This window comes from Beta vulgaris, chromosome 5, assembly GCF_026745355.1.
Source record: "Beta vulgaris subsp. vulgaris cultivar EL10 chromosome 5, EL10.2, whole genome shotgun sequence".
Lineage (NCBI taxonomy): Eukaryota > Viridiplantae > Streptophyta > Magnoliopsida > Caryophyllales > Amaranthaceae > Beta > Beta vulgaris.
Genome location: NC_079206.1, coordinates 50,707,288 through 50,733,206, shown reverse-complemented (window position 1 = coordinate 50,733,206; position 25,919 = coordinate 50,707,288). Strand labels below are relative to the sequence as shown.

Here is a 25,919-nt window from a genome sequence, read left to right as displayed (position 1 = left end):
GACAAAGAAGTGTCATAGCAAAGCTTTGAGTGCACAAGTTCAGTTCAAGGTGCCAGCAAAAGACTCAAAATGTGGGAAAAACAACTATGTGTCATAGAAGACTAAGGCACATGCTCCCTTGGAAAGAATTAACAAGATAGCTAATTTGGATGGATTTGACAAATATAACAAGGACATCTACATCACATGTCCTATTGCCAAACTTACTAAACTTCCCTACAAGTTGAGTAACTCAAGAGCAAAAGAACCCCTTGAAATGATTCATATTGACATATGGGGACCATATAGAGTTCTAACTAGAGGAAATCACATGTATTTTCTCACTCTAGTTGATGACCATACTAGAGTTACTTGGGTGTAATTGCTGAAAGAAAAGTCAGATTTTCTTAGTGTAATAAAAAGGTTCATCAGTATGTCAAAGACTCAATTTGATAAACAGGTCAAAGTGACCAGGTTTGACAATGCAAAGGAGTTTGATGACCAGTATTGCACACCATACTATGCTGAACTTGGCATAATCTATTTAGACATCTTATGTCAACACTCAACAGCAATACGGGGAAGCAGAGGGGAAGCGTAGAAAGCTCCTTGAAATGGCTAGAGTGCTCAAGTTACAAGCAGGGTTGCCAGCTTAATACTGGGGTGAGTGTGTTTAGGCTACAGTGACATTGCAAGCATGCTTCCTACTCAAGTACTGAACAACAAGACAACTTATGTGGTACTTCACAAAGTTACACCTAACTATAATCATATGAAATATTTTGGTTGCTTTGTTATGGCTAGCAATATTAGTAATGATTGTGATAAATTAAACAGTAGATGTTTGCCTTGTGTATTTTTCGGATATCCTCAAACTCAGAGAGGTTACAAGCTCTTAGACCTAACAACCAAAAAACTATTTGTTTCAAGAAATGTGAAATTCTATGAAACAATTTACCCTTACAAACTATTTCATAAACAGTCTAAAAAAGAAGCTCAAACCTTACATGACCCTAACTTCACCATATTTGATTTGTGTTATGATGATGATTATCATGTTGTGGAAGAAGCTAATGCTTATAGTCACTTGTAATAGTCCTGTTTTTAAGAACGTTTACTTAAATGCTAATTATACTAATTAAGTTAATTATGTTTCGGAAATTCTTATTTTATATGAATTGAAGTATGAATTATTTTGCCGTGTTGTAATATATTTGTTATATTAATTCAATGTAGTTATTATTATTAATGTATATTATGGTTCTTAGAGCGATTTGCGGATTATTTTCCCAAAATAGAAACTTAAACCCAAATCACCTTTGTCGGTTATTTTCCAAAATAACAAAACCAAATTCTCCTTCCTATCTATGTTGTCGGTCAACTGAGGACTAAATCCCAAAGAGAAACCCCAATTTCCTTTTCTCTCTTTCCCCGTGTGAAACCCCAAAACCCCTCTAAACTATTTCTCTCTCTCTCCAGCGAAAACCCGACCCCTCTCTCTCTCATGTAATCGCCGCCTTCTCGTCGGAATCCGGTTGCTCGCCGGTGTTCCCCAAGCTCGACGGAGATGTGCTAATCGTCGGAGCTTTCGCACCGTTGCTGCTGTGTTGTTATTTTGCCTCTGTTTCTCTCTCTCCTTGTTATTCTCGTCGGTGTCCCTAGTTTGTCGGACCTGCTGCTGCTCGTCGGCTTCGCCACCGTGCACTGAAGCTTCTTCGCGTCGCTGCTCTTGTGAGCAGAGGTATATCAACTTCTTTATTTTCCTCTTGAAACTCTGAATTCCAGTTTTGTTTAGCCTAAGTTGCTGTTGTGTTGATGCGCAGTGTCGGTGTTGGTGTTATATTATTGTTGGTGATGGCGATCTTTGTTGTTGATGCTGCGTTGTAGAGGTTGTTGGGTGGATGTTGCTATTGTTTGTTGTTGCTATTATTGTTGTCTGTTGTTGTTGTTAGTGTTGCCGTTGCTACTCTTTTAGTGGGTTGTGGTGTGTGTTGTGATGGAAGAAACAACCACACTAAGGTTTCAATTTCTTAATGGATAATGGTATAATTAAGTTGTCTTATTTTCATAGTATTAAAATTAGTTGCTTGCTTGTTTAGGGATGTTATTAGTAGAGTTAAGTTTGTTTAGTTTGATTAAGTTAAGAGTTATAGTTCTTAATTGAGGATAAAGGAAATTAGGATGATAAGTGGGCGTAACTTCTAAATTGGGAATTGGTCATTGTTTCAGTTGTATTGAGATTAGTTTAAGGATAGTTATTAATTATGTTATTGTTGTGAGGTGATTGTGATTGTGGAGTTCAAGTGAGAGGTGGTGATCAGATTGTCGATGGACTTGGAGGTTCATTTGTGGAGATTGGATTGCTGTCAGGTAACTTTTATGTTCAGTAAAATCATTTACTCATGCCCATGTGTGTTTGGATCTCTATTCTGTTTTTGATACTTAAGTTCGTACTATGGCCATAGTTATGAATGTGTTGATTCTGGAAATGTTATTCGATGAATATGAATATGCAAATGTTTTGCTGGCTTAGTTTATGAACTGAAAATAGAAAGTGGGCAAGGTATGGGTGGAGGATGGTTACTCTTTGACCTGATACGGTCGGCTACGCTCCATAACGACGCGAACCTTGGGGGTAGTATTGCTCGGCTCCATAACGAACCTTGGAGGCAGTGTTTGTCCTTTGTCCAAAGCTCGTACTTGCCACTAATTTGTTTAAGAGAGTGAACTATGCCAGCTGTATAACGAGATGAAAATGATTTGAGAAAATAAAATGTTTATAACGGGCTGAAGTAAAGGTTACGAGTTTTCCACTCATTTTGGAATTTTGTTTGTTTTGTATTTTCTCCCTGAATTTGCAGGTTTGATATTCAGAGCTCGGAATTCGAAGTGAAGCAAGATTAAGGTTTCATAGTGGCTTAAGGATTAAGTTTGTATATAGATAGCTGATTCGAGAATAGTTATTTATATTTCGTTGTATATGATATTTGAGAATATTATTGGAGATATTGGTGTATTTAAGGATATTTTTCCGCTGCGAAGTAATTTCATTAAGAGTTAATTGTTGTTTATGGATCTTAAGTGCGCTTCGCTAGCAGCTCGAAAGAGCGGGCTGTTACATCACTAATGAAACTATACCTAACACGGAAACACTAAACACCTGAAATACCCAACCTAGACCTTAATCAACCTGGTCCTGCTCCACATGTGAGAAGATATGAGAGAACACACAAAAGCCCCACTTGGATAAATGATTACCATCTTAGAAACCTAGCCTACCCTATAAAAATTCAAACCATTACTAACACTAAAGTAACACCAACCTATACCTGTATCATGTCTCAGACTCTCAAACACACAGAACCTAAAAGCTTTAGAGAGGATGTTTCCAAGGAAGAGTGGGTCAAGGCTATGAAAGAAGAATTGGTTGCTTTGGAACTACCAACACTTGAGAAATTACTGACCTTCCACCTGGAAAAAATCTAATTGGTTGCAAATGGCTTCATAGAATCAAATAATGCCCTAATGGAAGCATTTTATTGACAGATACAAATCAAGACTGATAGTTCTTGGAAATAGGTAGAAGTATGGTGAGGACTATGAAGAAACTTTTGCACCAGTGGCTAAATTGGCCACAATGCGATCATTGTTAGCTGTTGCATCTATGTGTGAGTGGCATGTACATCAAATGGATGTAAAAAAATACCTTTTTACATGGTGAACTTCAAGAAAATGTTAACATGAAGTTTCCACCAGGATACACTAAACAAGGACATATAATGCATGTTGTGTATGAGGGGGAGTCTCTACCAACTTATTCTAAGACCTTTAAGGTTTACAAACCAACAAAATCCTTGTACGATCTTATACGGGCACACAAGCAATGGTTCTCTAAGCTATGTTCAACCCTTAAAGAGCATGGATTACAACAATCTACATGTGACAACGTACTCTCTGTTCACAAAAGTCACATGGTAGGCTTATTTCCATATTAATCTATGCGGATGACTTGCTCATAGGTGGCAATGATCTACAAGACATCTAGGAAGTAAAAAAAATCTTGTCTAAGCTATTTCATATGAAGGATATGGGTGAGTTGAGGTATTTTCTTGGGATAGAGGTTGACAGGAGTAGCCAAGGGATGTTGCTCTCCTAAATAAAATATATCAAAGATCTGTTGAAGGAATATAAACTTGTGAATTCCATACCACATAAGCTGCATATGCACTCACATTTTAATCTCGGTTTCAATGTAGGTGAGCCCTTGAGCAGCCCTAAGCCATATTAAAGTCTCATAGGTAAAGTGATTTATTTGGCAATCACCTATCCAAACATAGCTTACACTGTTCATGTCCTCAGTCAATTCATGCACCAACCCACTTCTGTGCCTTATTAGGCAGCTATTAAAGTCCTAAGGTATCTGGCTGGTTCCAAGCAACAAGGCATTCTTCTTGCGAGTCAATCCAATGCTAAACTTACAGCCTTTGTGACAGTGACTGGGCTGGCTGTCCTGTCACAAGAAGGTCTACTTTAGGCTTTTATGTCTTATTAGGAAGCTCCCTTATTTCATGGCAAGCTAAGAGGCAATTAGTTATGACTAGAAGCAGTGCAGAGGCTGAGTACAAGTCAATGGCTCTCACTATATGTGAGGTTATATGGCTGAAATAGTTATTAAAGGATCTTGACATTCATCAATAAAGTAGCATTCCTAATTATTGAGAAAATCAGGCGGCTTTGGCCATTGCAGCCAATCCGCTTCATCATGAGAAAACCAAACATGTTGACATTCATTATCACTTTATATGGGACAAAGCTATTGAAGGTGTTATCTCCCCCACTTATGTTCCTTCAAGCAATCAACTTGCCGACATATTCACCAAGTCTCTTCCTGTTTCTCAACACCAGACATTACTTCACAAGATGGGAGTTCAGAATGCTTCTTAATTCACTCTCATATTGAGGAGGAGTATTAATGATACCAAATCTAAGCCCACTTATTAAGCTAAGCCGAAATGTTAGTCCAACTATTTATTTGAGAATCAAGTCCGGACGTGTTGGACCTGATTTTCTTTATACTCTAGGTCAACTTCCTATTTCTCTCTTTCATTCACTCTGCGGGTGTGCATCTCTTTCTCCGTACCTTCTTAAATCATACAAAGTTTTATATAATGAGGCTGGGAGAGGCTATCTAAGAGTTTTGAGGACTGTTTTACCCCTCTCCTATAATGACAATTAGACATCTTTAGCCAATGATTACTCCAACCACCCGTAAAACGACCTTCTAATTCGCCTTGTGCGGGAAGCTTAACGACCTTTCAATCATGAAATATCATCATCATCATCATCATCATCCACTTCACTCTCCAAAAAAAAGGCACATTCAATCTTAATTCTAACAACTTGGAATCATAGTGATGAAGTATATGCTAAGCTATAACCTTAACAAAATATTCCAAGACTCTTGAATTACAGTGACGAACTGGCATGTTGGCGTGAGAGACAGGTGAGAGAAACAAGTGGTCAGTGATTCAGAGTTTCTTAGAGGGAGAGTGAAAAATGTTTAGTCATTTGGGAATAAGAATGGGCTGACAGTGACATATATATTTTTTTCAAAAACATACTAAGATTATGGATTTTCGGTCCGGACCTAATTTTTTCGAGTTTGGACCAGACCGGACAGGATTCCTGCAATCGTCATTTTCCACGGACCCGGGACCGGACCGGAATCTCCGGACCTGTGCGGTCCGACACAAATTTTGATCTGACCCACCTTTGCGAACTACCCTAACCACAAACTATGACTCGGGTGTATCCAACATTGTAAACTTTGACTATTAGACAAAACTTTAAAAGCTATTAGATTGAGTGTAGCGCGTGTCATAAATAACACTGAGGTTCGTTTTCTCGTTGGTGACTAGTAGCAAATCTCAAGCTTTCTCTCTTTAAAACTCTTAATTTTCACGAAGAAATCTCAAATATGTCCTTAGAATGTTCAGGGATATCGCCAAAAAGTACCTCCGACGTCATTTACGGTACCGCACCCAAACTAATAGTTTATCGTGTTTTGGCTACTAGTCAAAATATGGGGTGTCGGGCGTACACTAGCCATAGTGTGTAGTGTTGGGGCCAATTCTGCCTTTAAAAAGATGTCAATTATAAAGTGATTGTTTTAAAAAGAATAATTTTTTCACCATATACTCCTGATAATTTTTTTTTGCACCATATACCCTCGCATGTTTCCAAATTCACCATATACCCATCACTTTTTAAAAAATACATCAGACTACCCTTATGACTAACGACACGCTAACATTGTTATTCCTCCTTTACTCCTAATTAACTAACCTAAACCTAATCCAAACCCTAACCCTAATCCCTAAACTAATACCATAACCCTTACTCTAACCCTAACCCCTAATCTAATACCCTAACCCTAACCTCACCCTCCAAACCTCTTACCCGGCCCGTTCCCCCCACTGCCCCACCCCCTCCCCACCAACCCTGAAGCCCCCATCCCCATCCCCTACTGAATCGCGAGCCTCCTCCTCTACAACCCCCTCCCCTGCAGCCCCCAGCCCCCGCAGCCCACTTCCCCATCCCCTGTTGAATCATGCAACCCCTCCCCCCTTTTTCTTTCCTTCGTCTTCCTCTTCGTGTCCGCAAACACCTACTGATCTGATTGCTTTGGTGTGCGGCTGGTGGAGATACGACGAATAGGTTGGCGGCAGACACGAAGCAGGGAGAAATGAGGGGAGTGACAGACGCGAAGAGGAAAAGGTTGCATGATTTAGCGGGAAGGAAAGAAACAGGGGGGAGGGGTTGCGCGATTCAGCGGGTAGGAAATAAACAAGGGAAGAGGGGTTGCGCGATCAGCAGGAAGGGGGGGTTGCGAGGGAGGAGGTAATGCGGAGGGGGGCTTTAGGGGTGGTGGAGAGGGGGTGATGGGCAGTGATGGAAAAGGGTAAGGGGTGTGGGAGGATGGTTAGGGTTAGGCTTAGGGTTAGGGTTTTACTTAGGTTTAGGTTAGTTAATTAGGGTTAGGAAGGTATTAGGGTTTATGACTAACGGGCGTTAACACCGTTAGTCACTAAAGGTAAGTGGATGTATTTTTTGAAAACTGGGCGTTATATGATGAATTTGGAAACTTGCGAGGGTATATGGTGCAAAAAAAATTTGTCAGGGGTATATGGTGAAAAAACCGAAAAGGAATTTATAAGGTGGTTATCTAATAAAAGTGGACTTTATATAAGGTGGTTCTTGATAAATCCTAAATATTAGTACAAATATATTGATCCTATTTGGCAAACAGAATTTAGACTTTAGCTATGGGAATTTAGAGTTTTCTGTTAGAGTTTTAACTTTTTTATGAAGTGGATTTGACTGCTGTTTTAAATAGGTGATAATGAGCCTGACAAGCTCGCGAGCAGCTCGGGCTCGACTTGGTCAAAGCTCGGCTCGAGCTCGAGCTCGGCTCAAGAGATAAACGAGCCGAGCTAGACAAAGTTCGGCTCGAAAAGCTCGTGAACAACTCGATTATTATTTTATACTAAAAAAAACTCTATATTAAAAATTTGTATATATTTAAAAAAATTATTTATATATATATATATATATATATTAAAAGTTATATTAAGTATTTCTTTTAAGATATTAACTAAGGTATATAATAGAAGAAAGATAAAAAGAAAAGGCAAACACAATTAAAAAGAGCTCACGAGCTAGCCTAAATGAGCTCACGAGTCGAACCTAAACGAGCTCACGAGCCGAGGTTGAGCTGCCAATTCTAATCACGAGCTCGATATGAGCTCGGCGAGCTCACAAGCCGAGCCGAGCCCATGAATTTTAAACAAGCTCGAGCCGAGCCCAGTGCTATTCGGGCTCGGCTCGCTCGATAAGCACCCCTAACTGTTTATATAATTGTATTTGGTAAGTATGATAACATTTAGCTGTCTGCTAAATTATTTTATGGTTTTAAATGACAATTATAGACATTGGTGATTTTATTAGTTTGTTTTTTTTTTCTCCTCATTCATCTTACTCATCACCACCTCATTCATCTCTCTCCTCCATCTACTTGCATCACTAGACTACCACCCACCTTCAACCCATTCTCTCTTCTCCATCATCTGTCCGACGACCTACCACCACCAACAACTAATTCACTAATACTATCATTAACCATTTGTCTCTCCTGCATCATCTGTCCTACGACCTACCATCACCACCACCAACAACATCATTTCCGTCATCAACCATTCTCTCTCCTCACTAATACCACCATGGGTCCACCAAAATCAACCACCACCAATACATTGTATGTACACTCACCACCACAATCACAATCTCCTTTCTCCACCACCATTACCATCACGATCTTATCTCTTATCATCTTCATCATCATGGTCTTCTCTCTCATTCACTTTTTCATTTGGAGTGGTGTTTTTGGGTGGATCTTTCTGGTGAAGTTCAAAATATTTGTGGGTGGATCTTTCTGGTGAAGTTCAAAATATTTGTGGGTGGATCTTGGTGGTGGTGTTTGGTGTTTTTTGGGATCTTTAGGGTGAATTTTGGATTTTTTGGGTGAATCTTGATGGTGGTGTTTGGGCAGATTTGGGTCTTGGTGTTTGGTCGTTTTTTCGGTGGATTTCAGTTGTGGTGTTTACGGTGGTGGATGTCGGTGGAAGTATTGGTGGGTGGTGGTGGAAGTCTTGGTGGTTTTGCGTTGGTTTAAAAACTTACTAGCATTCTTTGCACGCGATGCGTGCATGGATTATTTTGGCGGTTATTATTAAATTTCATTTAAATGTAATTTTGAAAAACGTAATTTACAATCATCATTAGTTCTAATTGAATATCGTTTGGTGTAAATACAAAATATAAAAATTACCTGATGAAGAAGTTGTTTTCTTGGTATTTTTATTACTTGTTAATTGATGTTGGTATTCTTATTGCATTTCAAAGTTTTGGTAAAATAAAAATTTTATGTCTTTGATTTTGTAATTGATTTGAAAACTGCTTTAGTTATTTTAATTTGTTCTTCAATCGTAAACTTTTTCTTTCACTACAAATATTTTTATGAAAGTTTATTTTAGCTATTTTGAACTTCTTTTGATATACATATTTTAAATTAGGAAGGACTATGATTGAAGAAAATCTCAAAATCTTAATAGGTAGGTATTTTTATTAGATGAAGGGTTAAAAAGTCTTTTCAAAGGGGGGCACCATAGCTCCCCCTTGGCTTATATAATAGAGATTACTGATAATTAATCATGGGCAAAATGGTCTTAAATATTTTTTTCTGAAACTCTGATGAAAACACTGCAATATGCATTGTTTTTGTTTTGAGAGTTTTGATCCCAAAACTCTTTTGCAAACTACCAAACGCCTATATTAGATTTTGACTGGTCAAAATTTTAAAATAAATTCAAAACTTCTAAAAGCTTATAAAATATATGAGGGCCAAACATGACCTATATGTTGTAAATACATAATGAGATGAATTTAACAATATTTTACCCAAGACACATATTTATGGGTATATTTGGTTGAGGGAGTTTTTGGGTAAGAAGATGGGTTTTGAGATGAATAGATATGTTTGACTAGCACAAACCTCTATTGGGAGTGTTTATTTGAGCCAAATAATGCTATTTTTGACAAAGCTACTAGCATAAGCTTTTTTAAGAGTTCATGAATTTAGTTTTGTAAAGATTGACATATTCTAAAGTTGGTCAAATTCATCGTTTTTTTTTTATCAAAAACACTCTATCAATAAATTATTCCAATATTTTTATTGGCTATTTCATCGAATAAAGTATCAATCATCTACCAACTATCTACCAAACATTTTCAGACAAACAACTAATACAAACAACTAGTCAAACTAGCTAGCAAATACAACTAGCTAAAAGCTAATGTAAACAGCTGCTAACAATTAACCTCTAATTGCCAAACAAGGCTTATATTTATTTTACATATGAATTACCAAATTATTAAAATCTATACAAATATATTAAAAGGCGTGCGAAAACAAGAAACTGTGCCACGTGGCGCTCTCCCTAGGGAGTTTTGGTTCATGTAATCCATGTACAATAAAAAAATTAAGAAATTGCATAGTATAGGGTTTGATCCTGAGACCTCAAGTACATGTACTAAAGTTCTAATCACTAGGCTAAGTTGTATTTAATGTTATTATCATAAAGTATTATATTAATAAATGAAATTTTTTTCTTACTAGTCCGGACCTAATAACTAGTTAAATATACAAATAGTGCCAAAGTCTAACGGTTGGAACTAAAAAATAATGTGGGAACTCAGGTCTTTGTTTTCTTGAGTTGAACTGAAGTGAGTTCAGCTGAACTGAATTTAATAAAATTCTAAAAGGAAAGTAACTCAACGGAAATGAAAAGCATAGATATGCATAGTAGGCAAAAATCATAAATTCAAGTAGTTGGGCTACTACCTTACCCAATAATAACAACTCATTCACACAGTCCGTGCTTAATTAATAATGCATATGCTCAACGACGTACTAGTACCATACTACAAATAATGTGTCATTTAATTTGGGTTGAGAAATTTTCTGGTTAATCATGTTTATTTCCTCTGTCACGCTACTACCGTCAGCTTAAACTTCTCTACATGTTCATTTCGCGAAGAAGAGCACTTCAACAAACACTACCAAAAAACACTCCAAATTACCCAAAAAAAGGTGAAAACGCTGAAGATGGAAGCAATAAACCAAGGGAGTAATGTTAAGGAGAGTATACAATGCACACATAATATTGAAGAGAAACGTAAACTCTCACTTATGAGAGATTTTCTGGAATTTCGTGATCCATCTGTCAAGGTTCTTAATTCTTATTCTTTCCATTTCTTAGAAAAAAATGATTATTTTCAAATTTCAATGCATATATAATATCAGTACGTTAGAGTTAAATTAAAGCTAGTGTGCAAATACTGATCAAATACAATTTCATAATCTAAACGCAAAAGACTTTTTCTGTTCTTTTGTACACCAAACAAGAATCATCGTGTACCAAAAGTGTACTGATCGACTAAGTCGAACATAAATAGTCCGAGAAAAAGATTTTGATACATACAATCCTAACGACATGCGATATTAAATTGTGTTAATAATAATGCTTTTTAGTGTAAGTTTATGAAGACATTTCAATATTAACCTTTGTGCTTTTGTGGTGATGAAACTTGATGTGAAAACATGTATTTTCCTTCATAAATTTCAATCACCATTGAATACCACATTCCAAAGTGGTAATGGATGGTAAGAAAATTTTAGAAAGAAAAAAGGTGTTCTGGAATAAACTAGCATTACCACATAGATGTTGACATGGAGATGCCTTCACAACATTGCATTAGAAACCATTATAGTATTGCTAATCAAACGGGTCGTAAAGGGTAATAATATGCATCATCACCGATAAAAGCATGACATGCACAATTAATTCAATTAAAATAACTAAAAGACACCGAGATAACAAAAAGATGAATAACGACCCAAATAGAATCTTTAATGCCTTTTCAACCAGTTGCAAAATTAGGATCTCCATAGGTTAATTGATAGTTGAGTCCTATTAAAAATGTTCACCGTCAATTTTTCCTAAATAATACTTCTAATTAGTTATTGCTTAATATTTTGGCTGTTAGGACGAGGTAGATGACATGACACTAAGACGATTTTTGCGAGCCCGTGACCTAGATGTCGAGAAGGCGGGGGCCATGTTCTTGAAGTATCTAAAATGGAGGAAAACATTTATACCAAATGGACATGTGACAGAGGCAGAGATAGAGCATGAAATATCACAGGAGAAAGCTTTTGTAGGAGGTAATGATAAGAAAGGACGACCTATTTTGGTTGTTTTGGCAAATCGACACTTCCAAAATACCACTCCTGATGAGTTCAAGCGTATGTCTCTTTCCTTTCTTAACTGCTACGATACATCTAGCTCCTTTATTAATTATTCAGCTGCAGTATTAGTTGCTGTTATTTTTTAAGGAAGCAATAATAGTTACTGTTCTAATATGACATGGTTTTGTTGGAATTTACAGGATTTGCTGTGTATTCTCTCGACAAGATTTGCACAAGGTTTTTATCGGTTCATTTTTACCTGAAATATTTTGACTTCTATACTTGTCAATTCACCTTTGATCTTTATTATCTTTTACTTGCAATTAGTATAGCATGTAAAAGTTGATATTAGGTTAATAAACATTAAAACTAATGCTATGACTTTTTACATAATAATATACTAGTATATATCTTATATAAGTGATAGTTATAGTCAAAGTTAGTGTATTGGTAGTACAAAAATCAAAGTATTACATGTTAAATAAAGAAGAGAAATATAGTTTTTGTTCTTGCACTTTTGATCGATTCGGATACAATATTTAAACCATTTCTTGTTAAAATATAAAAACAGATGTTACTATATATAATTTTATTAGATTTGCCTTAATATATAATTTAAACTATCAACCTGTTCTAATACTACTATTGTGTACATGGATCCCATTATAAAATCCTCTATTTTTCTTTTGCACAAACTCTTAAATACAAATTTGACCATTAAATCAAGCAAGAAGAGAGGAGAATGCTAGAATCTTAACGAATAATGTAGAAATTCTAGTCCGAGCTCTGATCAAGAAATCTTTCCCCTTTCAAGTAGTTAGTATCTGCAATAATATTTATGTGTCTTGTAGGGATCTTAATTAGGGGTGAAAGTTATTCGAATAAAATCATAAATCCAATTCAATCCAATCCAATGCGAATTAGTAATTCGGATTGGATTCAAACTGTGTTCGAATTGGTTTCGGATTGAGATTTTTTGAAAAATTGGATTTTCGGATCGGATTGGATTGAGGGTAATTGGATTCAAAAATCCAATATGATCGAATAGTAATAATATGCCTTGTATTATGTTATTTATGTATCTGAATTGGATTTAAGTGCTTAACTGATTTTTTATTATAAAAAAACCTACATAGCCCAATACAAACATCACTTCAATCCTTCCCCTAAAACACTAACTGCACTTAATTCCTCATTTCCTAAATCTACTAGGTTGCTATTGTGCTTAATTGATTTCATCGAAAAACAAAAGTTTTTTAAAAATCGGAATTTCGGATCGGATCCAATCTAGAGTATGAAATTTCGGATTGGATTGGATTGGACTCAAACCCTAATTGGTTTGGATTCTGATTGAAAAATTGAAATCCAAATTTTATTCGGATCGGATTGGATTAGGCGCTAATCCAAACCGCTCACCGAACTTTCACCCCTAATCTTAATTGTTGCGGATTTGTTAACGTAGATAGGACGCTAGTTAGAGAAAGTCATGATCTAACTAAGAAGGCTAAACAAGGTATGCTTGTTTAATGCTTTTATTTGGTTGTTTGTTTGTACTTGTTAAATTGACCATTAATATTTTAAGTTACGTATTGATAAAAAAATTTATAAATTGTTGATATTATTATTCAACATATAAATATTAACATGAATCAAACAAGATTGCACATGTATATAATAATTTTTTCTATATATTAAGTTTATGATTTAAAAGTATTGTGGGGGAAGGCCAATTAAAATAGGGTTTTTGTGGGAAACACCACTTAAATTTTGTTGGAAGGACGCATCAGATAAAATACTTCCGTTGGCAACTAAACACCACATTATGATTTTTAGGCCAAATTGTCAACTTTCCTGCATTGACAATTGGTTTCCCCCGAAACCTCGGGTTTTTTTGTTTTGTCAACTCACATTCTTTGTTTTCTCCTCTTTATTTCACGAGATCCCCATCTTTTTTTCCTCTCTAATATCTTCATGTCGTGTTCTTCTTCTCCTTCTTACTCACTTTTTCATCTTCTCATTAACTAACACACTCTCTCTATTCCTCTCTCCTCACTTCCTGCCATTGTTTCAGATTTTCGTTTACCAACAACAATAACAATCTTGATTTACGATTTGAATTCACCCATTTCTCCTCAACGAATAACTTGAATGAGTACACTTGCTCCGAGTTCTCTAACTACCCGCTACGAGGTTGACAATGAGAGCTTTAGCTTCAATAAATTGGGAAAATTGGGGAAATAAATAGTAAGAAGGGGGAAATAAGACAAAACAAAAAAGCGAGATTTTGGTGGGAAAGAAAATGTCAACGCCGGAAAATTGACAATTTGGCGTGAAAATCATAATGTGGTGTTGAGTTGCCAACGAAAGTATTTTAACCGGCCCTTCCCTCTAAAAAAATTTAAAGTAGTGTTTACGTACAAAAATTCTATTTTAATTGGTTTCTCCCAAAAAACCTTTATTATAATGTGTTAAGGAATTATACATAGTTTGCGACAGTAATAGTTAAAGATGTAAAACAACAAATATTATGTAGATAACATGCATTATTTTAGTACTGTTACTAGACCTCCCCAGAAGGCAGAAACTCTGTCCAGAATAATATATAGGTGGTGGTTGCTGTTGTCATTAAGGGTGTTAATATTTGATGTTGATTGCCTAACTAAATGTAGATTTTTGTTTTAAAAATCCAATCAGAATGCCCCTTGGACAAGAAAAATTTTGTGCTATTGGAGATCTTCAAGGATGGGGGTACTCTAACAGCGACATTCGTGGATATCTTGGGGCTCTCTCTATTTTACAGGTAATAAAAATTTTAGTTCAGCATCATACAAAAAGCTATCTAGCATACAACTAAAATCTACATATTAGATCTCGTTTGGTAAACATGGAGTTGTAAGTACGTAACAATAATGATGATAATAAATATATATCTATATCTATATCTATATCTATATCTATATCTATATATATATAATTATATTATATATATATATATATATAATATATATATATATATATATATATATATATATATATATATAATTATGTATATAGTGTTTCATGCCGCATTCATTTTCGTACGTAATGTAGAATTTTTAGAGGAGGAAAGAGAGAAACTTGGAGATGATTAAAAAGACTACATTTTTATATATTTTTCATTCCCACATAATGAATAAACAGAACAACCTTTAAATAGGCATACAAAGCACTACTAATAACATGTCCACTATGTAGCCCACTACTTGCTATCCCACTAACTAGACCATTATCTAGACCACTACTTGTTGACCCACTAACTAATTATTAGCAACTAATCCTAACTATTAGAAAAACTATTTGACTAATTTTGGAACATAATCCAACACACCCCCTTGCTTCAAAATTTGTAGGAGCCAACATTAAACATTATGTCACAATCTTGATTCTTGGTAATTCCTCCCATATGATGGATTCATTTTTTTTCATCTTCATGGAGCACTTCTCTCCATTAACATGGAAGCACTTCTCTTCCTAATGTAATGCACTTCTCATTACCAACTTTAAATTTATTGATGGACTTCTCATCAACCTTCAATAAATGGAGCACTTCTTTCCATAAACTCTATTTGACATAGTCTTGCAAATTTGACCACATCCACTACAACTTTGGAAATCGTCTCTGCGTTGAGTACGACTTCCACACACTCGTAAAGATTACTCGATCTTCAACTCAAATAATTTTTTATGCCCTCTTTTTCACATGATTAAAATCCATTTTCATGGGCTAAAAAGGAACCCAACAACACATCATATCCAACCATTACTTTCATGGTTAAACTACAAAAAAATTGCTCACAAACAAAAAGAGAGAGAGAGATAGAGAGAGAAAGAGATTATTAAAACAAAATTGAGTAAAAAGAAACAAGCAATGCAGCTTGATTTCATTGTTTGTGAGCAATTTTTTTGTAGTTTAACCATGAAAGTAATGGTTGGATATGATGTGTTGTTGGGTTCCTTTTTAGCCCATGAAAATGGATTTTAATCATGTGAAAAAGAGGGCATAAAAAATTATTTGAGTTGAAGATCGAGTAATCTTTACGAGTGTGTGGAAGTCGTACTCAACGCAGAGACGATTTCCAAAGTTGTAGTGGATGTGGTCAAATTTGCAAGACTATGTCAAATAGAGTTTATGGAAAGAAGTGCTCCATTTATTGAAGGTTGATGAGAAGTCCATCAATAAATTTAAAGTTGGTAATGAGAAGTGCATTACATTAGGAAGAGAAGTGTTTTCATCTTCATGGAGCACTTCTCTCCATTAACATGGAAGCACTTCTCTTCCTAATGTAATGCACTTCTCATTACCAACTTTAAATTTATTGATGGACTTCTCATCAACCTTCAATAAATGGAGCACTTCTTTCCATAAACTCTATTTGACATAGTCTTGCAAATTTGACCACATCCACTACAACTTTGGAAATCGTCTCTGCGTTGAGTACGACTTCCACACACTCGTAAAGATTACTCGATCTTCAACTCAAATAATTTTTTATGCCCTCTTTTTCACATGATTAAAATCCATTTTCATGGGCTAAAAAGGAACCCAACAACACATCATATCCAACCATTACTTTCATGGTTAAACTACAAAAAAATTGCTCACAAACAATGAAATCAAGCTGCATTGCTTGTTTCTTTTTACTCAATTTTGTTTTAATAATCTCTTTCTCTCTCTATCTCTCTCTTTTTTTTTTTTTTTTTTTTGGCTTCATCTCTTTTCCTTTCCCTTTCCCTTTCCCGGATCTAACCTAGAGCTCTGATACCATGTAGAATTTTTAGAGGAGGAAAGAGAGAAACTTGGAGATGATTAAAAAGACTACATTTTTATATATTTTTCATTCCCACATAATGAATAAACAGAACAACCTTTAAATAGGCATACAAAGCACTACTAATAACATGTCCACTATGTAGCCCACTACTTGCTATCCCACTAACTAGACCATTATCTAGACCACTACTTGTTGACCCACTAACTAATTATTAGCAACTAATCCTAACTATTAGAAAAACTATTTGACTAATTTTGGAACATAATCCAACACGTAAACATAATTTTTTTTACGAGAACAAATCTTATGACTGATTTTGATAATCGATCCAAGATTTCGGCATTCAATATGTCATGTGTAAGGCAAGTGACTTTTTAAACCCAATAAAATCCATGATATGGTGAATGCTGAAAACTTGGATCAATGATCGGAAAAATGACACAAGGCTTGTTATCGAAAAAAAAAATTATAAGGTAGTTTCTCACAAATTTCAGGTTTTAATAAGGCGATTTTTGGTTAAAAAATAAAATAAAAAACGTACTTGTTAATGGATGAAGGATGTTAATTTTTTTTTTCTGAGTTTGAGGGCTGTGTTTGCAGGACTGCTACCCAGAAAGATTAGGGAAACTATTTATTGTACATGCACCAAAAATCTTTAAGGCAGTTTGGAAGATCATCTACCCCTTCATCGACGATAACACCAAGACCAAAGTAAGTGTTGTAAAAACATACTTCCGTATGTACATGTCCTTCAAACGTCAAAGTTTACCAACAAAGAGGCTGAAAGTATATATGACTAACATTACATGGGAAGATTTCTCAGTTCTCACAAGTGAAATGATTGTCCAAATTCGCGCTTTTGCAGATAGTATTTGTTGAGAAACAGAAACTCACATCAACTTTACTTGAGAATATTGATGAGAGCCAACTTCCTGATATATATGGAGGCAAACTGCCACTAGTTCCCATTCAGAATGCCTGACGTACAAGTAATAGTAAAGCATTGCAAATTAAGCCATTTTCGAAGCATTCATTCACTATAATCAGTCCCTCATCAGGGCGTACGATCTCTTTCGCAGCCAGAATCCGACAGATTATAGGAGAACTTCTTTGAATAATAAAGTTGATTTGTGAAATAGACTTGTGTCATTATATAATTATAAGATGCCTATTGATATCTATATTTTTTTTTTTAAGATAAGATGAAGGGGCACACTTGAGGGGATAAGGGGAATTCTTCAGGGATACAAGGTGGGCATTGATGCTATTACTCCACCACTTCAACCTTGATACTGATATCTCTACCTGCGTTCCATAGGCTTGTTATTAGTATTCACATACATAAATAAAGCAATAAAGTATTGAATTTTAGTCTTCAATGGAGGTTCTTATCAATGTTGATAATTATTAATTAGTAGTTTTTTCGGTGTTTCAAAGTTATGGTGTTGACCTTATGTATATTTAGGAATTGAATAGTGTAGTTAGTGGTATTCAGTTTAGATTTGTTAGCTTAAGTATGGTACTTACACAAGTGGAAAAAACGTTAAATGTCACTTAGTAATCGATTAGGTTTTTACAAAACCGGATTTGTAAATCCACAATTTTTTGGGAGGGAAAACTGGGCTGATGAAATGATCCGGTATCCGGTACTTCAGTGAACCGAATCAGTTAACAGAAATCTGATCCAGTTTTCTATAAACTGATTTGGTTCACTTGACCGAATCAGTTAATCTGCATCCATAAAGTGGGACAAAATGTGATTCATTACAAAACACGAGGCTCAGCTTAGCCAAAATCATTACAAAATACGAGGGCCAGCTGACTCCACCCCTTTTATCTCATATGGCTCAACGGTTTCTTCCCCCTCATCCCTCGTAACCCTAATTACATTCTTTTTCACATGCAGTTTCTCTCCTTCTCTAACCCACCTCAATCCTCCTCTCTAACCCTAATCTCTCTCACACATCGTTTCTCTCCCTTTTCTTCATCCTTGATCGGTTCATCCTTCATCAGTCCTCAAAAACTTCATCCAGGATTCTTCATCCATCTCTCTCATCTTATCTCTTTGATGTTAGCATGGATCCTTCATCGGCCCTCAAAAACTTCATCTTTCAACCACCATCAAAGATGAACCGAAGAATAAAACCTGAAGATTGCAAAAAGATAAAGCGAATGAAGTCGCGAAGAAGAGGAAGATGCCGCCATTTTTTTCCAATTTAGGGTTTGAAATTTTTGTTATTCTTAGTTTCCGATCTAGGTTTCATTTTTAGTTTCTTTTTCGTAAATAGTTTTGTTTTTGTAATAATTTGGGCTTCATTTTAATTTCGTTTTTATAATTAATTTGTCTTTATATTTTGTATTTCTAATTTTGATTTCGTCTGTTTAGATAGTGATGAATAAATTTGGTTGTGTTGGCTGTAAATTTAGTTTTGTTAGCTGTAATCTTGGTTTCGTTGGCTGTAATCTTGATTTTTATTTGTATGTTTTGTTGGTTGTAATCTTGGTTTTGTATTTCTATGTTTCGTCGGCTAATTTAGTGCCTTTTTGTAGCTGATTTCTTCATTATTTGGTGGTACATGGCTATTGCAAAACTAGGGCTTTTTTATTGTTATTTTTCATATCCATACAAAATTAATCCAATTTTGGTTGAGAACCGAATCAGTTAACTCAATACTGATCCTATTGTCAACAAAAAACGGAATTAGTTAACCCATTAACTGATCCAGTGTTTCTTCAAAATCGAATCAGTAAATGATTATTTAGCTGGTCCAATTTAGGACCAAATCACTTAATATTTACAAACTGTTGCGAGCCCATCCGATCCGGACTAAAACCCGATCGGTAAGCCCAGTTTTGAGTGGATCATATGGCTTTTTCCACTAGTATTGTTTGTTTTCGTTATGGTTTATAATGCGGGCTATATCTCCCACTACTTGTTGATTTTATTATTTTAACGGTTTATTGCATGTGTCTCTATAAAGTTTTTGTTTCTTTAATTATTAATGAGCAAGCAGTATTTTACGACAACATTGAATGTAGTAGTATGTAAATGTTGGCTAAGTATTCTTCTCTTTCTTTTCTCTTTTAAATTTCAACATGGTATCAAGAGGCATATGATCAATAGGGATTGAAAAAAAGGAGACCAACGAAAAAAAATAAAAAAAGACGAGGAGAGAAAGAGTGTTACAAAAAAATTAAAATAAAAGGTTAGGAGAGAAAATTATAGAAAAAAAGAAAATGTAAGTGTGTGTGATTGATCATGGCAAGTAACAGTTTTAGATGTTTGTGGATGAGTTTCCTTTTAGCCCATGAAAATATGATTTCTTGTTACTATAAAAAGAAGGAGACAAGTCATATGAGGTAAAGGGTAATCTTCACAAGCATATCATAATCTTATAAGGGTGCAAGTCGTACTCAACGCAAAGACGATGGTTTTCGAAGTTGTTGTATAGTAGGTGTGGTCAAATTTACAAAACTAAATCAAAAGAGAGTTTATGGAGAGAAATGCTCCATTGAGTGAAGGTTGTTGATAATGTGCATCAACAAATTAAAGTATGGTGTTGGTGATGATACGCATCAAGAAAAGACGTATGTGGTGAGAAGTGCATCACGGAGTTTGAAGAGAATTACTTTACATGTTAATGCAGAGAGGTGCTGCATAAAATTTAAGGACAAACTTTGAAACAAGGGAGCATTTTGGGTATTTTTGTTAACGTTTCAAAGTTATGGTGTTGACCTTCCTTATGTTTAGGAATTGAATAGTGTAGCTAGTGGTATTATGGTAACAGTTGCAATATTCATTAAGTATGTCATTCGTTCATTCATTCATTTAATGCTCATAGTATTGACTATAATCACTAGCCTTTGTTTCATTGATTTTGTGATGATTTTACACTAATGCTAGCACTACTATGATAAAGAGAGATTGCTCACTAGGAAACAAACCTAGATGAGACAGAATCCAATGGGTAGAATTAAATCTATCACATTAATAACTAGCAAGAGCAAAGACAAACTAGTAAAGGACATGACTCATTACTAGTAGTACTAAGAATATGCTCCTAGGATTAGCTGAAGAATGAGCGACAAGAAAGTGAGTAGCAGACACCATCCATAGGAATGTGGGCCTTAACTTGCTAAGTGGACCGTGGGCCTATTACTTCAACACTCTCCCTCAAGTTTGGAGGAGTAGAATGAACTCCCAGCTTGACTAAGAGCTTAGATTGCTGATCAACAATGCGAACTTTGGTGAGTAGGTCAGACAACTGATGGGATGTGTGCGCATATGTAGGATTCATAACACCATCCAAAGCTCTCCCCCTAATGAAATGATGACAGTTTCCCCACATGCTTAGCCTTCTCATGGTGAACTGGGTTAACAGTTATTGTTGACGCAACTTTATTATCACAAAAGATATTGGTTGTGCCAAGATATTTCAGACCAAGTTCCTTCAAGAGCTATTTTATCCACATCACCTCACAAATGGTCATAGCAAGAGACCAATACTCAACTTAAGCAGTTGATTTAGCTAACACTGATAGTTTTTTTAGATTTCCAAGCAATAGCTGAATAACTAAGCAAAATACAGACCCTAAAGATTGATCTCCTAGTGTTGGGGAATCCACCCTAATCACTATCACGATAAGCATGTAATAGAGAAGTTGATTGAGAAGCTAGGAAAATACAATGAGTTCTGGTTGTAACAAGATACCTAAGAGCTCTTTTGGTTGCTTGGAAATGCATTGTATAAGGACTCTTCATAACTTGACTGAGAATATGGACAATGTATGTAATATTTGGTCGTGTAATGGTTAAATAGATAAGCATCCTAATTAACCTTTGTATATGTCCGGATGAGGGAGAAGGTCTCTTGCATTAGCAAGCTTCACATGAGTGTCCATATATAGGTAGCTTCAAAGGTTTGCAATGTGACATGTTGTACTAATGTAATAAATCAATAATATATCTTCTTTGAGAAAAGAAGGTTCCTTGTGAGCTAGTGTCAACCTCAATGCCTAGAGAGTATATGAGCTCTCCTAAATCCTTCATGTTGAATACCTTATGTAGAAACTCTTTTGCTTCATCCATTTTCTTTATATAGGTGCCAGTTAATATCAAATCATCTACATCAGTCAATATTCCAACAAAATCATCCTTTTCTTGCTTAATAAAGAGAGAGGAGTCAGATTTAGATTTATTGAGCTCATTAACTTTTAGCATTGAACTAAGCTTGGCAAACCATTGTCTTGGTGCCTGTTTTAGTCCATAAAGAGATTTGTTTAGTTTATACACCACAAAATTTGTTGCATGAGTATTGATATACCAAGCTTGTAGTTAGTAGGAAACCTAAACCATTTTCCTTCATAATCTGGAGGGAACTTCATGTAGACAACTTCATATAAGTCTCAGAAAGACATTCTTCACATCCATTTGATGTGTATGCCTTCCTTTTAGAGCTGCAATTGCCAAGAGAGACCTGACAATTGTGAGTTTGGCTACAGGGGCAAATGTTTCTTCATAATGAACTTCATACCCTTGTCCATTCCCAAGTCTAACTAGTCTTGACTTGTATCTTGTACTTTCTCCCTGATGATCATATTTAGTGGTGTAAATCCACTTACACCTTATTGCGTTCTTTTCTACTAGGAGGTGAGTGATCTCCCAAGTATTATTACTTTCCAAAGCATCAAACTCCTCCTTCATTGTTGTAAGCCAATGATTGTAGACAACAACTTCCTCGAAGATCCTAGGATCAGGCACTCTTGACATAATGTTCAGCAGGCAAGTGTAATGTGGTGATACTTTGGTTTCATCAACTTTTTGCATATATTTAACCCTCACTGTGCCATTGTGTTGCTTCGTGTTCTCTTAATGATCTTCTCATCACATGCATGGGAGAAGTTGGTCTAGGCTCCTCATCACCTTCAGTTACATGATCATCAATTTATTTCGTTCCATCAACATCTTCTCATACTTTAGTCTTGTTTCTTTCTAATGAGGTTGTCATAAGGGTTGTAAGAAAAGCATGATAAGGATAGATAGATTCATATAATCTAACATGCCTTTTTTACAAATGTTACACTTGTAAGGAGATTGTACAACTTGTATCCTTTCTGTGCTACATGATATCCTGTAAAAATGCAAGGCACGCCATTTACCTTGAACTTATCTTTCTTCCTATCTGGATTATAAGCAAAAGCAAATTAAAGACACCCAGAACATCTCATAGTGTCATAATCAGGTTTTTCTCCATTAAGCATTTCATAAGGACTCTTTCCACCCTATACAATACTAGGAAGTCTGTTGGTGATGTATGTGGTTGTGAGAACACAATCACCCCATAATTCCAAGGGTATTCCAACATGAAATTTTAATGTAACACCTCGATAATTCCCTCTTTTCAAAATACATTTTCAATATAAAACTTATAGAATCATCAAAGCATTATCGCCCGTGTGATAATGTATTGGCTTATTCAGAATTTTGCAGCGAAAACATAATAAATAAATTTTGAAATAAAACTTAGTCAACTACAGTGTTAACTCCAAATGTCAAACCAACAAAGTTAAACTTAAAATCGAACCAACTTCTAAAAGTATAAACTCAATACACAAGCTCTCCAATCCCAAACACAATGATGCATCATCTTTCAAACCTGTAGATGGACGATGCACTATTGATCGTCCCTAGAGACTTCTCAACAAAGTGGGTCATCAGAGGATAAAGAAGGCATAGCCATGATCAACATACACAAACAAAAGCACATAATCAGCAAAGATGAGTACTACATAATAAATAAAGAAATAATCCTAACATGATACTACTACATAACAAGCAAGAATAAATAATAATATAATAACCTTGCATATAACTTGTACTGAACTAAACTTCACAACCAACATTTTGTTTACTTAAATAAAATAGTCAATGGAACACATTGTCTGATTAAAAACCAGGCTCCCTTTGGAGGAAAAAATACGGACGTGATTGCATATTCCCATATAGGTTTGTAAAACTCCTTATGCAATGTGTTATAAAAATGGACATGAAGAAGGCCTACGATTTTATTGATTGGTTGATTTTAGAAGACATTTGGTGCTTTAAACATCCCATATAGGTTTTAAAACTCATTATGCAATGTGTTTGGACTCCTAGATACTATTTGAAGTTGAATTGTGAATTATTTAGATTCTTTGAGGAAATAGGGGGCTTAGACAGCGGGATGACATGTCTCCTCTGTTGTTTATATTGTGTATAGAGTATTTGATGACTAGAGTTCTGAAACTTGTGGCTGATATTCCTCAGTTTAAGTTCCGTCGTAGGAGCTTAGGGCGAGGTAAAGTTTACTCATTTAAGACTTGTAGATGGTGTCATTTTATGTTACAAAGGAGATTTTGCTACTGTCTATACTATGTTAAAAGGCTTCCAACATTTCTCTGATACTTCTGGCCTAGAACTGAATAAAAACAAAACTGAAATTTACACCTTTAGGATGAAAGAAGAGGCAGAAGTGCAAATAATCTTGGATGTGTTAGGATTTAAGAGAGGCAAGTTGCCATTTCGTTACTTGGGTATGCCTATCTGTCATAAAATAATTTCTGCCAAGGAGTGTAATGGCTTAATTGATAAAATGTCTGCCAGAATAAGAATCTGGAGGTCTCATAATCTTTCTTATCATGAGAGATTGGTGCTGGTAAACGTTGTTCTTCTAAAGGATCTAATTTTTGTAATTCCAAGTCAAGTGATGAAGGAGGTTGAGAAGATTTGCCCTGCTTATTTATGGCGTTGGAGTATGCGCAATCAAGGGGTGGGAATGTGGCTTGGAGTCAAATTTGCTCTCCGAAGAATGACGATGCTTTGGGACTCGGCAAAATCCAGATTTGGAACAAAGCAGCTCTGGGCAGATATGTGTGGGAGATTAATGCTAAAAAAGAGAATCTCTGGATTAAGTGGGTAAATGAGGTGTACATTAGGAATGAAGATTGGTGGGGTTTTATTCCTCCAGTGGATTCAAGTTGGTATTGAAAAAGATTGTGTGAAGCAAAAGAGCAGTTGAAGAATGTTACTACCCACTTAGTTGATAATCATGAGTAAAAATTAGATTAATGCAATTTACAAGGTGATGGTTGGATCTCAGTATAGAATTAGGTGTTCGTGTGGAATCGCTTTGTGGTTCCAAAACACAAGTTCATTGCCCGGTTAAGTTTGAAGAACAGGCTATAAACAACTGCTAGGCTGTGTAAATATGGTATAAGCCCATCTTCGTTGTGTCAGATTTGCTCTTCTGAAGAGGAAACGCAGGAGCACTTATTTTTTAGTTGTAGTTATAGCAAGTTGATTTCGGATAAAATTGTTTCTTAGTTAGGATTACAATTGAGTAGTAATTCTATTCATCGAACTTTTCAATGGCTGCACAGAAGCAAGTTCACCAAGATGCAGAAACAGACTGTTGCTACTGCTATTTTGCTGCTATATCTATGACATTTGGAGAGTGAGGAATGATGCATATTGGAATAAGAGGGTTCAGGTACAATGAAGTATTTTAAATAAAATTAAACTTACAGTTATACATAGAAGTTATAGTATTTTACCTAGGAAAGATATAGATTGGTTGAGAAATCTGTCTTTTGATCTATAAGTAGTTGTTTGCTCATTTTTGGAGCTGTTTTAGGTTGTAATTGGTTCTATTTGGTGGTTTCTGACAAACTGAGCGAAAAAATAAAATAAATCAACTTAAGTATTCAATCATAACACAACCAAGCAATGATAAGAATAACAATTCACAAATCAATTTTCACTACAATTAACAAATATTACCTCACAAAAATAAAATTAAAACTTAGGATTTAAACATTAGAACAACTCATTTGGGCGGCGACTGCACTTTGGGCCTTAGAGATTTTAAATTCTACTTATCTTGGGGTTTAGTGGAAACTTGGAGATTTTATTCGAGTAAACATACATAATACTTGTAGAGAGTAGTACGTATATTAGAAAGGAACTTTTACTGACTACCTTTTCTATTCTATATTTCGTATATATATATTCTTCTTAATTCTCATGTACTAATATACTTGCAGAGAGCATAGTTAGTAATTTCTCACTCGAAAATTTCATAGTTGATGTTAAAGAAGGTGCGGGATTTTATTCATAGGCGGGGACGGTGGTGTGACCAACCATTCACAAATTCCTAGATCCGCAACCGACAGAGACATACATCAAAATAAGAGCAAACTTAAACTAACATATTTCTTCCTAATAT

The 25,919-nt window shown here is 35.4% G+C and overlaps 1 protein-coding gene across 2 annotated transcripts; it reads left to right on the top strand.

Moving 5' to 3' along the window:
* The first annotated feature begins 1,342 nt into the window (after positions 1-1,342).
* On the top strand, positions 1,343-18,035 carry LOC104884121 (uncharacterized). Of its 2 annotated transcripts, XM_057395154.1 has the most exons (7): positions 1,343-1,720; positions 2,260-2,349; positions 11,644-11,902; positions 12,046-12,082; positions 14,540-14,645; positions 17,257-17,367; positions 17,522-18,035. In XM_057395154.1, the coding sequence occupies exons 2-7, from the start codon at positions 2,308-2,310 to the stop codon at positions 17,636-17,638; spliced, it is 672 nt and encodes a 223-aa protein (XP_057251137.1). In that variant the 5' UTR covers positions 1,343-1,720; positions 2,260-2,307; the 3' UTR covers positions 17,639-18,035. The 2 variants fall into 2 exon arrangements, with proteins under 2 accessions (XP_057251137.1, XP_010667018.2); XM_010668716.4 differs by lacking the exons at positions 1,343-1,720; positions 2,260-2,349 and adding an exon at positions 10,513-10,825.
* Positions 18,036-25,919: the final 7,884 nt, after the last annotated feature.

What these genes read in the sequence shown, in the direction of transcription:
- LOC104884121 (XM_010668716.4), top strand. Translation starts at nt 10,703, where the DNA reads ATGGAAGCAATAAACCAAGGGAGTAATGTTAAGGAGAGTATACAATGC. An exon ending in CTCGACAAGATTTGCACAAG is followed by an intron (nt 12,083 to 14,539) that starts GTTTTTATCGGT and finishes AAATCCAATCAG; the next exon opens with AATGCCCCTTGGACAAGAAA. An exon ending in ACGATAACACCAAGACCAAA is followed by an intron (nt 17,368 to 17,521) that starts GTAAGTGTTGTA and finishes GCGCTTTTGCAG; the next exon opens with ATAGTATTTGTTGAGAAACA.